At 40.7% G+C, this 15169-nt stretch overlaps 1 protein-coding gene across 1 annotated transcript in view; it reads left to right on the top strand.

Moving 5' to 3' along the window:
- Nucleotides 1-2723, top strand: part of GLIPR1L2 (GLIPR1 like 2) — a gene marked incomplete at its 3' end in the record, with an annotated part of 48511 nt that extends 45788 nt beyond the window's left edge. The window contains exons 5-6 of the mRNA XM_036252568.1: nucleotides 2295-2321; nucleotides 2404-2723. Coding sequence (XP_036108461.1) covers nucleotides 2295-2321; nucleotides 2404-2723 — 347 coding nt within the window. The remainder of the gene's footprint in view (nucleotides 1-2294; nucleotides 2322-2403) is intronic.
- Nucleotides 2724-15169: the final 12446 nt, after the last annotated feature.

Genomic DNA, 15169 nt, shown 5'->3' with positions numbered 1-15169 from the left:
CTAGAGAATACATAGGCAGTAAAATTTTGGACATTTCTCGCAGCAATATCTTTTTGGACATATCTCTTTGGGCAAGGCAACAAAAGAAAAAAAATAAATGGGACTGCATCAAACTAAAAAGTTTTTGCACAGCAAAGGAAACCATTAGCTAAATGAACTGACAACCCATTGAATGGGAGAACATATTTACCGATATATCTGATAAGGGGTTAACATCCAAAATTTATCAAGAATTTATAAAACTCAACACCAAAAAAACCAACAATCCAATTTAAAAAAGGGCAAAAGACCTGAATCAACACCTCTCCAAAGAGGACATACAGATGGTCAATAGACATATGAAAAGATGCTCAACATCACTAATCATCAGAGAAATGCAAATTAAGCCACAATGAGATATTACCTCACAACTGTCAGAATGGCTATCATCAATAAATCAACGAACAGGTGTTGGTGAAGTTATGAAGAAGAGGGTACCCTTGTGCACTGTTGGTGGAAATGCAGATTGGTGCCACTGAAAAGGAGTATGAAGTTACTTCAAAAATTAAAAAATGGAACTACCTTATGACCTAGCAATTCCACTTCTGAGAATTTATCCAAAGAAACCTGAAACACTAATTAGAAAAAAATATATGTTCGTTGCAGCGCTATTTACAATAGCCAAGACTTGGACGCAGCCCACGTGTATGGTACACTGATGCAGTGGAATACTACTCAACTCTAAAAAGAAAGAAAATGTTACCTTTTGTGACAGTGTGGATGGACCTCCTGGAGAACATTATGCTAAGTGAAATAAGCCAGTCAAAAAAAGACAAGTTCCATATGATTTCACTCATGGGGAATTTAGTAAACAAACTGAATAACAAGCAAAATAGAGACAGACCCATAGACAGAGAGCAGGCCAACAGCTCTGGGGAGGAAGTGTGTGTGTGTGGGGGGGGGGGGTTGTTTGTGAGGGAGTAGAGGGATTGAGAAAAAAGAGAGAGAGAGAACTCATGGACAGGGACAACTGTGACTGCAAGGTTTTGGGGGAGGTGGGTAGAGATAGAAGAGGTATGTGGGAATAAATGTTGATGGAAAAAATTAAAAGAAATGAGAGGTGTAACTATAAATATATTGAAATATTTAATCAAGTGCAAAAGTAAAAGAAGAATGTAATCAATAAAAATTAGTGATGAGAAATTGAGACAGATTAAAAAAAAAAGAAACGCACAGAATGAAGTTGAGAATATATATATAGACTACAAGGTAAAATACTTTTTCAAAGGAGCTTTAAAATAGAAATCATTACAAAAAATACATAGTAATAAATATGGCCAAGCACAAAAGGCTGAATGAAATAACTTTAAAAACCCAGTACAAGATGAGTTCTCCAAAGTGCCAGAAGAGTGATTTCTAAATTTTCCCCTAAGGCAGTAGTTCTCAAACTGTGGGTCGCGATCCCTTTGAGGGTCGAATGACCCTTTCACAGGGGTCACCTAAGACATAACAGTAGCAAAATTACAGTTATGAAGTAGCAATGAAGATAATTTTATGATTGGGGGTCACCACAACATGAGGAACTGTATTAAAGGGTCGCAGCATTAGGAAGGTTGAGGACCACTGCTAAGGGTTTTATCATTGCACAACAAAGCCCCAGGTTGTCATCGGACCCTCTGTGTGTGGTAACTCATTTATCCTCTCACTTTTTTTCCTAGTGCAACCTTTCCAGGAAAGGTCATCTGACCCTCTCTGCCCAGACGGGCAGAGGAAAGACAATCTATTTTCTGAAAGGCATTATGATAGCTTTATCATGGGCAATATAGCAAAAACGGTGAATTTCAGGCTATAGAGTTAACTTTGCCACCTAGGAAATGAAGAGCAACTGAAAGCTTTTGAAAATAAGGGTAAAATAAGGAAAGTGAGTAGATTCAGAAGATTAATCTGCAATGATGGAGTGGGGAGATATGACAATAAGAGATGTAAAATCCTAGCGTGCTGAAACGGGAAGGCAGACGTGGAACGGTTTCTGTAAGATGCACAGTGGTTTAGAGGCAGAATTAGTGCTAGAATTGACATCTCCTCCTATACGTTCATGCTCTCTCTAGCAGACCAGACTGACTTTTACTGAAAGAGGATATATTGGACTTTTTGGCTGTCTGCCGGTAGGAGAGCAGAAATCAAAGACAATAGCATGATGCTTGAGAACTAGGAAAATGATGTAATTGTTGTTGGAAAAATCATACTATATTCTAGAAAAAGGAAAAATTTATGTAATTTTTTATGGACTTTCTTTCTTTTTTTTTTTACCCTAGGCAATGCAGAGCGTGACCAAGCCATATGTATGTATCGTTGTCCTTTATTTCTTGAACGATTTAACTACTTGATGTGAAATCCAGCTCTCAATGGCTTTTTTATTTACAGATTATCATTTTTGGTATCCAAGATGGGAAGTGCCCCGGCCACTTGTGTGTGATCCAATCTGCATATTTACTTTCCTTTTAAGAATACTAAGTTTTATACTATGTGTCACAATTGTATTGATAATACAGTCTCATTTTCCAAATATATTATTGGAAGAACAGATGATCTTTACCCCCGAGGTAACGGAGATAGAGGAAAAGGAAGAGAAAGAGGAAAAAGAATCAGAGGAGGATGAGGATAAAGACGAAGATAAGGACGAGGACAAGGAGGAGGACGAGGACGAGGACGAGGACGACGATGAGGATGAGGATGAGGACGAGGACGAGGACGAGGACGAGGACGAGGACGAGGACGAGGAAGACGAGGAATAGGATCTACCACCACCAAAGAGCAAAAGTATAATACAAAAAAGGCAACATTTTTTTTAAAAAAGAGCTTGAACTTTAACAAGAAAAGTATGTACGAACCACTATTGCAATACCTTTTATTTCCTTCTCCTTTTTTCACTTATTCAACAAATTTCAATTTAAAAAACAAAACAAAAACAAACAAATGAAAACACGTATTTTATAGTAAGTATGGTAAGACAATCCTTGGGCACTAAGAATAGACAAAGATGTAATGACAGAAATGCTAAAAAGGATTTGACATTCTATTAATCTTAAGATGTCACTATGCTATCCTGGTAAAGGAGAAATTTTCCATTTTTGAAATATGTTTCATCTCCAAGGTGTTTTAAATATTTTTAAAGCGGGTTAATAAATTTCTTGAGCATTAATATTTACCTGTGAGGTATGTAGGACCATTCCAAGTTGAGGATAACCATTTAATAAATAACTTTTGGTTTTGTTGTTTTCTCATTACTATCATAGTTGTTATTAGCAATGGTGATCATGGTGGTGGTGATATTTTCCATGTGATATCAAGGCATCGAATATCATTATTTATTTTTGTACTATATATGATTGGAATGGTTTAAGTGCTACTTGTACATGCTATTAGGAGACAGATTTATCATTTCTACTTTATGTTTAATATTTTATAGTTGTAATTCTTTACTAGGCTATATAATTTGTTGCCACTAAGGGCTAATAAATGTCAAAAGTTTACGTAGTTGCGATAGAGAAATCTGACTACTTTTGAATTTAGGTGATAAAATAAATTTTAAAAAATAATTATTTACTTGGAGTTATTTTTTAAAAGCATATAAATTAGTAATGTAAATTAATTACTTACCACTTGTAATGCTAATAGATGAACTGAGTAAAAAAAAACCTAACATGGCAAAATACATCAAATGGTATAAATTCTATGTTTATGAACTTTATTATATTAAAAACCTGTGCTTAAATGGGGCAAGATGAAAATTATGTAAAAAATCAAACAAACAAAACCTCCGAACTATCCTCTCAGATTTGATAGTTTCTGGGATTTGTTTTCATTTGCTTTTTTTTTGTTGTTTTCAAGAGCTCTATGAAGTCAGCCTCTTTTCTCCACAGACTCCTAAGAAACATAATATCCTTAGGCAGAGAAAACTGTTGGTTATCTACAGCGATTTTATTTATTATTGTTATTGCTATTTTACATTCATATACCACTTCATAGCTTCCAAAATGCTTTCACATAATTATTTTATACTCAAAACCACTCTGTGGAGTTAGTATTGCTTCCATTTTTAAGATGAAAAAAAATGACTTTGGATTTGTGAAGTGGATCAATTTAAGACAGAACAAATTAATGTCTGAACCTTCTTATGCATAAGTAGAAATTCTTTACACTGATACCATGTTCAAGTCTCCACATGACTAACTTGTTATGTATCTGTACATCTAACTTCTACTGTTCTAATCAACTGTTGAACATATTCTTCAGGCAATTTTATGGGTTATGATTGCTATAGGCCAGTGGCTCTTAACTGGGGGTGATTTTGCTACTCCACCTCCCCCGCCCCCGAATATTTGGCAATATCTGGAAATATTTTTTATTGTCATGACCTGAAAAGTACTGCTGGTATCTAGTGAGCAGAGACCAGGAATGCTGCCAAACATTTCACCATGCTCAGGACAGCCCCCACAACAAAGAATCATCTGGTCCAAAGTGTCAGCAATGCTGAGGTTGAGAGATTCTGCTGTAGGCAAGTCCCACACTAGACGTGTGTAAACTATGGATGCATTATATGCTATTATATTTCTTTAAGCTCTCATTTTTCTAAAAACTATTCTCCCATTCTCTTTCCTCCTTCCGTTTCATCTCCTTTCCATATCCACCGGTTACCATGGAAGCTGTCGTCTGCCTAGTTTGAGGGCAGACCACTGACCACGGCTCAGCCCAATGAGTCTTGGGCTTGGGGATACTGACAGACCTTCAAGGAAGGTTCTACTTGGCAGCTAGAGTGCTAACATGTAAACTTCTGAGGCTAGTTATCATATTGCACAGAAGGAAAGAATGAAATACAAACAGAAAGAAGCAGTAAAAGGCTATTGTCTCTGATGCCTATTTTTATTCCAACCTACACATACATTTTTTTTTTAATTATGTCCTATCCACTAAGTTTTCTTGTTCCCAGGCTGAGTTGGATTTCTAGAACTGATTCAATTGACAGGATATTCTCACTATAAAATTATTTTTATTAAAATTTGTATTGTTCTGAAACAGCATGAATAATAATGGCACTAAAAAATCTATGGATGACCTTTATAGCATTATATGATCCAAGGAATAGAATGTCTGCTTACATTTTATTTCCCAATAAAACTGTTCCCAGTGTGCTCTCCATATCATCGCCAGCTCTCCCAGCGCACACACCCCGTGTGCTTAGAATTCTAATTTTTATCTTTATCACGCAAGTCACAGGTGGACTCCTTCAGCTAGCCTAAGGGATTATTAGCATGAATCTCGGAGATGTCAGGAAAAGTTACTCTTATTCTGTTTCCATGGCACTGAAATCAGGAATGTACTTTGACCAGGATGTTCTGGCCTCGATAGCTGGAGTGATAGATGAGCATTTGGTCCATTCTTTGAAGTGCTGCGTATTCTGTTCTGCATCATAAAACTCTAAGACTGTTGAAATGCTTGCTTCTGGCCTTGGTAAGATACCATCCAGCAAGTGCCTACTACGTTAGGGGCAGGAATACTCCAGAGGAAGACAGATATGCTCCTACTCCATTCATTTATACTGCAACCTCTGCAACGGTGCATCTGCTAGTGAGGTTTAGCACCAGGAACTTTGCACCCTTTTGGTCCTGGAGAATGTTGCTGATCTTCTTGCCATTATTCCTGACATTCTTTTGTGTTCTTTATGTGAGTAAAACCTGTTTGGTATTTTCTAATGTTTGTACTTTGTCTACCCATCAATCCATTTACATTGCCAATATAGTAGTCACGCAGAGTGGCCGCCATTGGAAATGACTCCATATCCAATCTGGGTAAATCTCTGTGGGGAAAACTCTGGGATAAGAAATGGGACAAAGGTGATATTGTGATACCATATTGGTTTTCTACCTGGTCTTGATTTAGCTAAGAGCTTGAGTAAATGTGAAAGAACCAGTTCACTTAGTCCATAAATATTGACAAAATGTTTCATGCTATCATGAGTCCTCCATTCAAATGGTCAAGGATCAAGTATGCTATTCCCTAAAACCAGAAAAATGTGAAGACTGTTGAGTCTGCCACAGGTTCCTCAATTCCCCCGTAGCAGTGAGCTACAGCGCTGTGTGGTAATAGACACTACACTAAGGGAGGCTGGGGAAAAGCAGGAATGAGCACAGAATCTTCACAAGGAATAACAACATATAGCAGTGTGGGAAACTAGAGTCATCAATGCTGGGTGACAGTAGAGGTGGTAGGACCTGTAGCTATTTAGCATAGCCATGAACCACCTCTACATCATTCAACATAATGTTGCTGGGAAACAGGTTGGTCAGCAGCTGTAGGATGGGGTGGAGTGGGGGCATTGTGACTGTACCTTCTCCCTCCCTTTCCTACCAGAAATTCAACATTTTTTGTCCTGAAAGCAGAAATTGCTAAAACTACATACGCACTCAAAGTACCACCTGAGTGAGGGAAATATGAGTGGGCAAGATTCCTAAAAATATTTAAAATCTGAAGAGTAATAATGATATTCCCCTTATTAAACAGATTTCATAGACCTCATCATTAGAGAAAAACATAATCACTAACCTTCTGACTCATTCCAGTCAGGACAGTGCAGCATTGGTGGCTGGTCTGTCCCACATAGCACTAACCAATGCAGGAAATAAAAGGATACAGCTATACCATATAGGTTAGAACAGCCCTTCTATGTGTCCTGGAAAGAACGTGCCAGTTTGGGGAAACAGAACCACGAAGTTTGCAAAGCACAAAGTCACACAATGGGTCATTGGCAGTGGTGGTGTTTAAGCCATTCCAGCTTCCAAACCTTGGTTCCTGGTCTCCTGTAATATTCCTGCTGGTGACATATCCTTACAAAAGATTGCCTCTAATTTGGCATGTTAATTGTGCCTCCAAAAGACCATTCCAAAGCTTTATTGGGTCAGATGTTTCTGCACTGAATAGTGTGTATAATACAACCAGTGGATTTCATAGTCTGGGCTTCCCTTCTGAAAAATCCTTCATTGTGAAGCGAGGCTTCAGACAGAATGCTAGCTGGTGAGGTCATTTATTTTTGTGACTCTGGTACTCATCAAACCCACACCTGGTGGTTTTGGCTAACACTTTGAGAGAAGAAAAGTCAAATCCATACCCAGAAAGGATGTTAGAATAGGTGTCTCTTCCAAAGAAAATGTACCACTGGCTTTTCCAGGATGGAAGGAGCCCAATGTTTTCAACTTGCCACTAACTGCCCCTTTGTCTCCACAAACATAGAGCTACATCAGGGATTCAGCACCCATCTCCTTTGTTGGTAGATTATACATATAGAGGTACTTAGCTCAGCACTGATAAGTGAAAGTCCATGCCAATGGACCGGTGTGGCATTCATGAATTCCATTTACCCATCATGCTAATTCCAGCTGGACAAAGGACAAGGCTGGCTAATGTCAACTAATTGAGTCATTTGGTTCAATGCCTCGGGTGCACGTTAACCTGTGAAAAATCTCCACACACCATTCGCATTCCTATATCTCCATTCACCTGCCTCTGCCCCAGGCCATCATATTTCTGATCTTTCTTTCTAAACTCCTAACCTTTGGCGAGGCGTTTGCTATTGTCCATGTGTCCATATTTATTCTCATCTCAGGCCACATACGCTTCCATTCGAAGTGCATGACCAAGTGTACCACTCTACGCTCTGCCTTGAAGATCCTCATCGCTGCTCTCTCTCAAGGCCACACCTGAGCTCATCTATAATGCAGCCGTTGTCCATTTTCAGCTCGGACTCACATGTCAAGCCAACCAATTTATAAACCATGATTTGGCTTTTTTCTACCTTTATATAGAGATACAATATAGTCATAGGTGTGAACGGATGCTGGTATAACTGTGGTATGTTAATGGAGGGCTAGGTTGTCTGCGCATGTAACTTACTCATACCCTCTGGTCCTGCTTGGATTTGGTCCCATGATGATGTGGATTCAGATCCTTTGTCTAACAGTCCCCTCAGTTGTATGGATATTCCTATTTTCAAGTATATATTCATTGAAGTAAATGTCCATGGGTCCCTTTTGCAAAGTACTAGAGAAATCTTTAAAGTGCATCCTAGTGGCTTTCTCCTGGGAACCCAGCCATCTCTTTAGTCAGTGTTTTCCAGGTATGAAAACTCGTTCAGTTCTGGTAACCGAGCTAGGTATCATGACTTCTTACCAGCTGTTTTTCTGGATGTCTACTAAAATAAGCCATGCCAGGTCTGAACCTTCTGATGGCAATGTCAAGACAGAATTAGAGGTACAAGAGGTTTAGTAGTTGACTCCCATAAAAACGGAAGTATCAGAGAATGCAGTATGGGAAGGGAGAAAAGAGGAAGTTTACAGTGGAGAAACCTACGATTGCTCCCTGAGCCAGGTGATCAGAGTCAGCGTCAACAGTGTTGAGGCAGGGGGAATAGCATGTGTCCTTGATGTGGGATGATGAAAATGGCATTTTACCTCTGTGGTATTCTTTCCAATAATATATAATCCCAGTCTAATCATGAGAAAACATAAGACAAATCCCAATTAAGGGTAATTGTATAAGATATTGACCAGTATTCCTAAAAACTGTCAAGGTCATCAAAACAAGAAAAACCTGAGAAACCATCAAAACCAAAAGGAGTCTAAGCTTAGACACAGGACAACTAAATGTAATATGATATCCTGAATGGAGTCCTGGAACATGAAAAGGGAATTAGGTGAAAGCTAAGAAAATTGGAACAAAATGTGGATTTTAGTTCATGACAATGTATAAATATTGATTTATTATCTGTGACAAGTGTACTGTAGATGTTACTAATAGGGGTAAGTGGGTGTGGGGGGTATGGGAACTCTGTACTGTCTTCATAATTTTTCTGTAAATCTAAAATTGTTCTAAAATAAAAAGTTTTTGTGAAAATAAAAACAGAATATTTTGTGGCACATAAAAATTATATAAAAATGAAATGTCCTTGCATATGAATAAACTAAACTAAGGACACAACAACAAATGGTTTGCACTTTTCCTCCCCAACCAGGGGGTAAATAGCTTAAATCACCCTACTCAGCGAGACAGAGAGCAGGAATCCAATTAGTGCCATTTGCCAAGGACAGACAAATTAAGAGAAGAAATCTCATTTGGTACATTACCATGAAGCTAACGAATATTCTATTGAGATCCTCCCCTAAGACGTTCCCTAAATGCACAGCCTTTAAAACTCCTGAGAAAACTAAGTTTTCCAGGAACCTCCCCCCCACCCCCCCGCTTTCTTCCCCAACGGGCATGCATCTCCTAAACTCAAAGGATCCCCGCAAAGCTTGCAGTCAGGGGAGCAATGGGCAGCAGCAGTTCACCCCAGACTAACCACCTGAACCTGTCCCCAAAGTCCCTTTCCTCTGACTTCCCAGTGTGCCAAGGCAGCCCAGCCTAGACTCTCCTGTTGCTTCTTCTATGCTCTTCCTTGTCTCACTTTCCATAATTTTGCTTCAGAAAATAAATTCTGGCTTGCTTTGCTACACTTCACCTCTTGTTGAAATCTTTCCTTCAAGAAGACATTGACCAAGGTCTCCTGTCTCAGCGGGAACAAAGGCGCTGGTGCTGGAGCCTGTCAGCTAACTGCTCCTCCCGGCAGTTCCTGTCTTGAAGGGAATGTGGGTCAAAGCATATGTGCAGCATTTATTACAGCTTCTAGGGAGGGTTAGAGTGATTAAGTGATTAAGGGTTAGAGTGCACTAAGTCTGAAAAGCTCAGGGGAGGCCTGCGTGGCCGCCTTACCCACTCAGACACCTACAGTAACCACACAGGATGGTCTGAACATAAAAATCCCTAACTAAAATCAGATCATGGTGGGTAGTCACACCCTAGGCCTTTAGCTTCCTTGACAAAGGTCAATCCTTACCTCAGATGAGCCTGTCTGTTATCTGTTAGCATCTGAGATAACATACCTTTGAAATGCCAGCTTAATCTGTCTAGACCCCCAAGGCACAACATCAGAACATTCCTGTTGCCCACGTACCATCGCTATGTACTGTAAGTGTTTGCAGTCCTGTACCACCAAAAGCAAAGAGGCTTGTGTCTCTCCAGAGATTTCCTGCTTTGCTCTCTTCAGCCTCCTTAATCTGCCACCAGTAGATTTTATATAAACCTCCTTATGTCTCCTCCTTTGATTCTAATGTATAATATAAACTACAAAACTGCCATTCTCCAGAGCCTTTTCTCAATCCATTGAAATTTATCTCTGGCGATTGTTGTTAGTTTGGCTCAAAGAAACTCATCAACATTATCTACAGGTTTAGATGTTTCCTAGGTCAACAAGGGGAAAATAATTGAAAAATAAATAAATAAATATTTCCCTGGCCGGTTTGGTTCAGCGGTTAGAGCGTCGGCCTGCGGTCCAGAGAGAACCGGGTTTGGTTCCCACTAAGGGCACGTACCTCAGTTGCAGTTTGTCCCCGGCCCTGGTTGGGTCATGAGTGTGGGAGGCAGCCATTCAATGTGTCCCTTTCATGTCAATGTTTCTCTCTCTCTCTCTCTCTCTCTCTCTCTCTCTCTCTCTCTGTCCTTCCTGCTCTGTCTGAACAAAAAATGGAAAAATGTCCTCGGGTGAGGATAAAAAAGAAAATAAATAAATAAATAAATAAAGGTTGAGGGGAGGATTCTGATTAAGGAGTCTGAAACAAAACTCTTCTCCATGAGAAAAATAATTCTGGAGGATGAGATAAAATTTCCAATCGACAGGCAGGCTGCAGCTACAGTGATATCTCGGTTCTCGAACGCCCTGACTTTCGACCAAATCGGTATTCGACCAGGAGATTCGAGAAACTTTTGTCTCGGAATCCGAACAAATATTTGGAACTCGAACTTCCGAGATGAGCCGAGTTGAGCCGAATGGCGTTCATTCGGCCCAGCGCGCCTTGCTCGCGTCATCAGTGTGAGTGCAGAGAGAGAGTCACGCTTTGTGGAGAGAGTCACGCTTTGTGGAGAGAGTCAAGGTACAATGGTCTAAGGATCAGGAACAGAGATTTCTGGGTGCTGGGCTCGATGTACAATATAACCTGGTCCTAGGGCGAGGACCATATGTTAACATTGAGGGGAGAGAAAGACGCAGCAGGGAAAGAGTGAAGGTGCTGGATTAGTAAATCGGTGACAGATTCCGTTACTAGAAACCTCGGGGGCCGTTGCTGGCATGGGTGGTGCGACGAGTAGGAAATCCTGATGCTGCCACTGAGAGCAAGGATGGTTCGTTACGCAGGAATCCGGAGGAACTAATCTAAGCTGGAAGCCATGGGAAGTCTTAGCAAAACAGACCTCCCCTCCCCACAGTGGGGCACAAAGGAAATTGTACTTCTGAAAGAAGAGAAGCACTACTGGGCAGAACACTCGTCTTTTAGACCTAAAGACTCTTAATCCAGCTACTCACCAAACACTAATTTGAAAAAATATATGCACCTCTGTGTTCATTGCGGTGTTATTGACAATAGCCAAGATTTGGAAGCAGCCCCAGTGTTCATCAGTAGATGAGTGGATAAAAAAGCTGTAGTACATATACACAATGGAATACTACTCTGCCATAAAAAGGAAGACCTTTTTACCCTTTGTGACAGCAAAGATGAACCTGGAGAACATTGTGCTAAGTGAAATAAGCCGGTCAGAGAAAGACGAGAACCATATGATTTCACTCATATGTGGAATTTAATGAACAAACTGAATTACCACGCAAAATAGACAGACTCATAGATAGAAAGCAGGCAGACAGCTCTGGGGTGGGCAGCAGGAGGTGGGTGTGGGGACTGAGAGGTTGGAGGGACTGAGCAAAAAAGAAAAAAAGAGAGAGAACTCATGGATAACCGTGTGGTGATACAGGGGTGGGGCAGAGGTTGAAGACAGCGTATCAAACTAAGAGTTTTTGCACAGCGAAGGAAACCATCAGCAAAATGAACTGACACCCCACCGAATGGGAGAACATACTCACTGATACACCTGATAAGGGGTTAATATTCAAAATTTATAAAGAACTTATAAAACTCAACACCAGACAAACAAACTGCAAGGTTGGCTGAAGGAGGAACACACCTGGGCTCAGGCAGTAGAACTTTATTGGGGAGTTTACCTGCCAGGCTGACTCCTAAGGTGGGATCAGTGCTGGTATCTCTAACAGGCAGGGTTATATAGGGAATTTATGGGTGAGGGGCTGGGAGCCCTTAGAAGGAGAGGACAATGTGATTTGGCTACTTGCGTAGACATAACCGCAAGGAGACCAAGGGGGATCTCCACTCCCAGGGTGATTCAACCTGGACACCTGGGGTAGTGTTCTGGAACATCCTGTTTCTCAGAATTATTTTCATATATCTAGGGAGGAGGGAGTTGGAGACCTTGGCTGCAACCCAATCACAAACAATCCAATTAAAAATGGGCAAAAGACCTGAATAGATACTTCTCCAAAGAGGACATACAGATGGCCAATAGATATACGAAAAAAATGCTCAGTATCACTAATCATCAAAGAGATGCAAATTAAAATCACAATAAGCTCTCACCTCACACCTGCCAGAATGGCTGTTATCAGTAAATCAACAAACAACAAGTGCTGGTGAGGGTGTGGAGAAAAGGGGATCGGTATGCGCTGCTGGTGGGGATGCAGACGGTGCAGCCATGGTGGAAAGCAACATGAGCTTTCCTCGAAAGCTTAAAAATGAATCTGCCTTATGACCCAGGGATTCCACTTCTGGGAATTTAGCCATTAACTTTTAGAGTTTTTTTAAAAAGTCCAATAAGAACCTGGGTATTATCAGAAAAGCATTTAAATAAAATTACAGGAAGATCATCAAAGTAACCTAATTCAGTAGAAATAATTTATTCGGAAATCGGTCTGTGAACAAGGGAAAGACACCTCTCTCAGGCCAAGTCTGCCCCTATGAGATAATTAATCTCAAACACTGAAGGTTTGTGTTTACTATATGAATTCTACATTTAAAAAAATTAAAATGATGGAGCTTGGTATACAGATGGCAAAGCTTGGTTAATGGAGATTTGTGTCTGAAAGAATGCCAGCTAACCAAAAATTGCTAGTAAAAAAAAAAAAAAAAGATGGAGCATATTAGCAAAATAGACAAAGTTAGATACAGTGTGGCTAGTATCAACCCCCAACTGATTAAGGAGATGAGAGAGAGAGAGAGAGAAATACATATGACTCAGTCAATGACCAGTGGTTCAACCATTTCTTTTGGCCAGTGGGACACAGGGAACCAGACTTAAAATATCATCATTTGGATGCTAGACTTAACAAAAAAGCCATGAGCTTTTTCATCTAAAAATATGGATTAGTCACGTTGAGACCCATCAGTCACTTTCAGAGGAGGAGCGTGCTAGTGGACTAGCATTTATTTGTGCTCGCTTTGGCGGTGTTAGGTCACTGCAATGAGTGTACGTGGAGCAGCAAACTCAGTTTCAATAGACACATTTCCAGATTAAGTTACAGGTTTGTTAACAAGATTAGGTGTTTTCTAAAGGGTGGCTGTGCTTACTTAAAGGTGTGTTTAACAAAAACAACAGACATGGCTTGCTTAAGGCAAAATAAACCTTTTACTAAAAAAAAGTTATGTGCCTGGGACGTGGCTACTCACCATGACCTGCTGAGTGAGGAATTTATGATCAGATCACCCAGTGAGGTTATTTTCTGTGGAACCCCTTTTTGTTGGGGGAAGGGGTTGTTTGTTGTTGTTTTATATTTTGAGATGCTTGATTTTTTCATTAACATTTCCAAATCTGTATATGTGTTAACCTTCTATTTGCAATGTCTCAAAGTTATGTTTTCTGCAATATTTCCATTGGGAAACACCTTTTTTGTTCATAATTTCAACAGTTTATATCAACCACAAAGCAGAGGAGTAAACAGAAATGAAAATTGGGAAAGACTTTTAGACTTCCGGTCAAGATGGCAGCGTAGATAAACACAGTATTGCATCCTCCCACAACCAGATCAAAGTTACAACTAAACTACAGAACAATCATCATTCAGAACCACCTGAAATCAAGCTGAATAGAAGTCCTACAACTACGGAATTAAAGCAGCAGCCACAATGAGATTGGGAGGAGGGGCGGAGGCGCGAGGGGCTGGTCCCACACCCACGTGTGGAGGATAAAAATCAGGAGGACACCCCGGCTGATAAGGTCCTCCCTGAGGACTGAGGGGTCCCTGTCCCACACCAGGTGCCCCGCTCAGGGTTCCAGTGCCAGGAAGAACAGTCTCCATGACTTCTGGCTGGAAAAACCAGTGGGAACTGAGGCTCAGGGAAGCTGAGGCGGCTGGAGCCCAAGGCAGCTCGTCTTAAAGGGCCCGCTCACAGACTTATTGGGCTCATTCCCTCTAAGCTCAGAGGGGAAGCAGCTTGAGGGGCGCCAGAAACATACAGGGAAGAACTGAGCTGTTTGGCATTGGAGCAAGGGCTGGAGAGGGGGCTTTCTTCTAGACAGATGAGCAGTAAGAGCCCTTTGTTTCTTTGGTGAGCCCTTCCCTGGGGCGGCAGACAGTCTCCATATCTGGGACTCCAGCAACCTGGCTCACACTGGTAGCCCCGCCCTGGTGACTCCCTGAGGCCCTGCCCCACCCCACTCAACTTTCAGGCCCACCCAAGCTGTTGCCAGTTGCTTAACCATAGGATTGGCCTGTCTCGGATCCTGCTTCAGGTTTTCCTAAATTCTTTCAAACAAGCAGCATCTGGTCTCAGCTAGCCCCATACCTCTCGTTAAGTAATACATAGAAACAAACACAGGGAGGCAGCCAAAATGAGGAGACAAAAAAACAGGTCCCAAATGAAAGAACAGAACAAAACCCCAGGAAAAGAACTAAGCAAAATGGAGATAAGCAGCCTAACAGATGCTGAGTTCAAAATACTGCTTATAAGGATGCTCAATGAACTTAGTGAGAACCTCAATGAACTTAGTGAGGGCCTCAAGAGCATAATAAAGGACCAGTCAGAAATGAAGGATGCACAGTCAGAAATGAAGGAGGCACTAACTGAAATAAAGAATAATTTACACAGATTCAATAGTAGAGTAGGTAAAGCCAAGAAGCAAACCATCGATTTGGGATATAAGGAAGGAAAAAACATCCAATCAGAACAGCAAAAAGAAAAAAGAATCCAAAAAAATGAGGATAATGTAA

Source organism: Molossus molossus, unplaced genomic scaffold, assembly GCF_014108415.1.
Source record: "Molossus molossus isolate mMolMol1 unplaced genomic scaffold, mMolMol1.p scaffold_m16_p_10, whole genome shotgun sequence".
In the NCBI taxonomy this organism is placed as follows: domain Eukaryota; kingdom Metazoa; phylum Chordata; class Mammalia; order Chiroptera; family Molossidae; genus Molossus; species Molossus molossus.
Note: the sequence above shows the minus strand (reverse complement) of the source record. Positions and strands in the feature narration are given on the sequence as shown.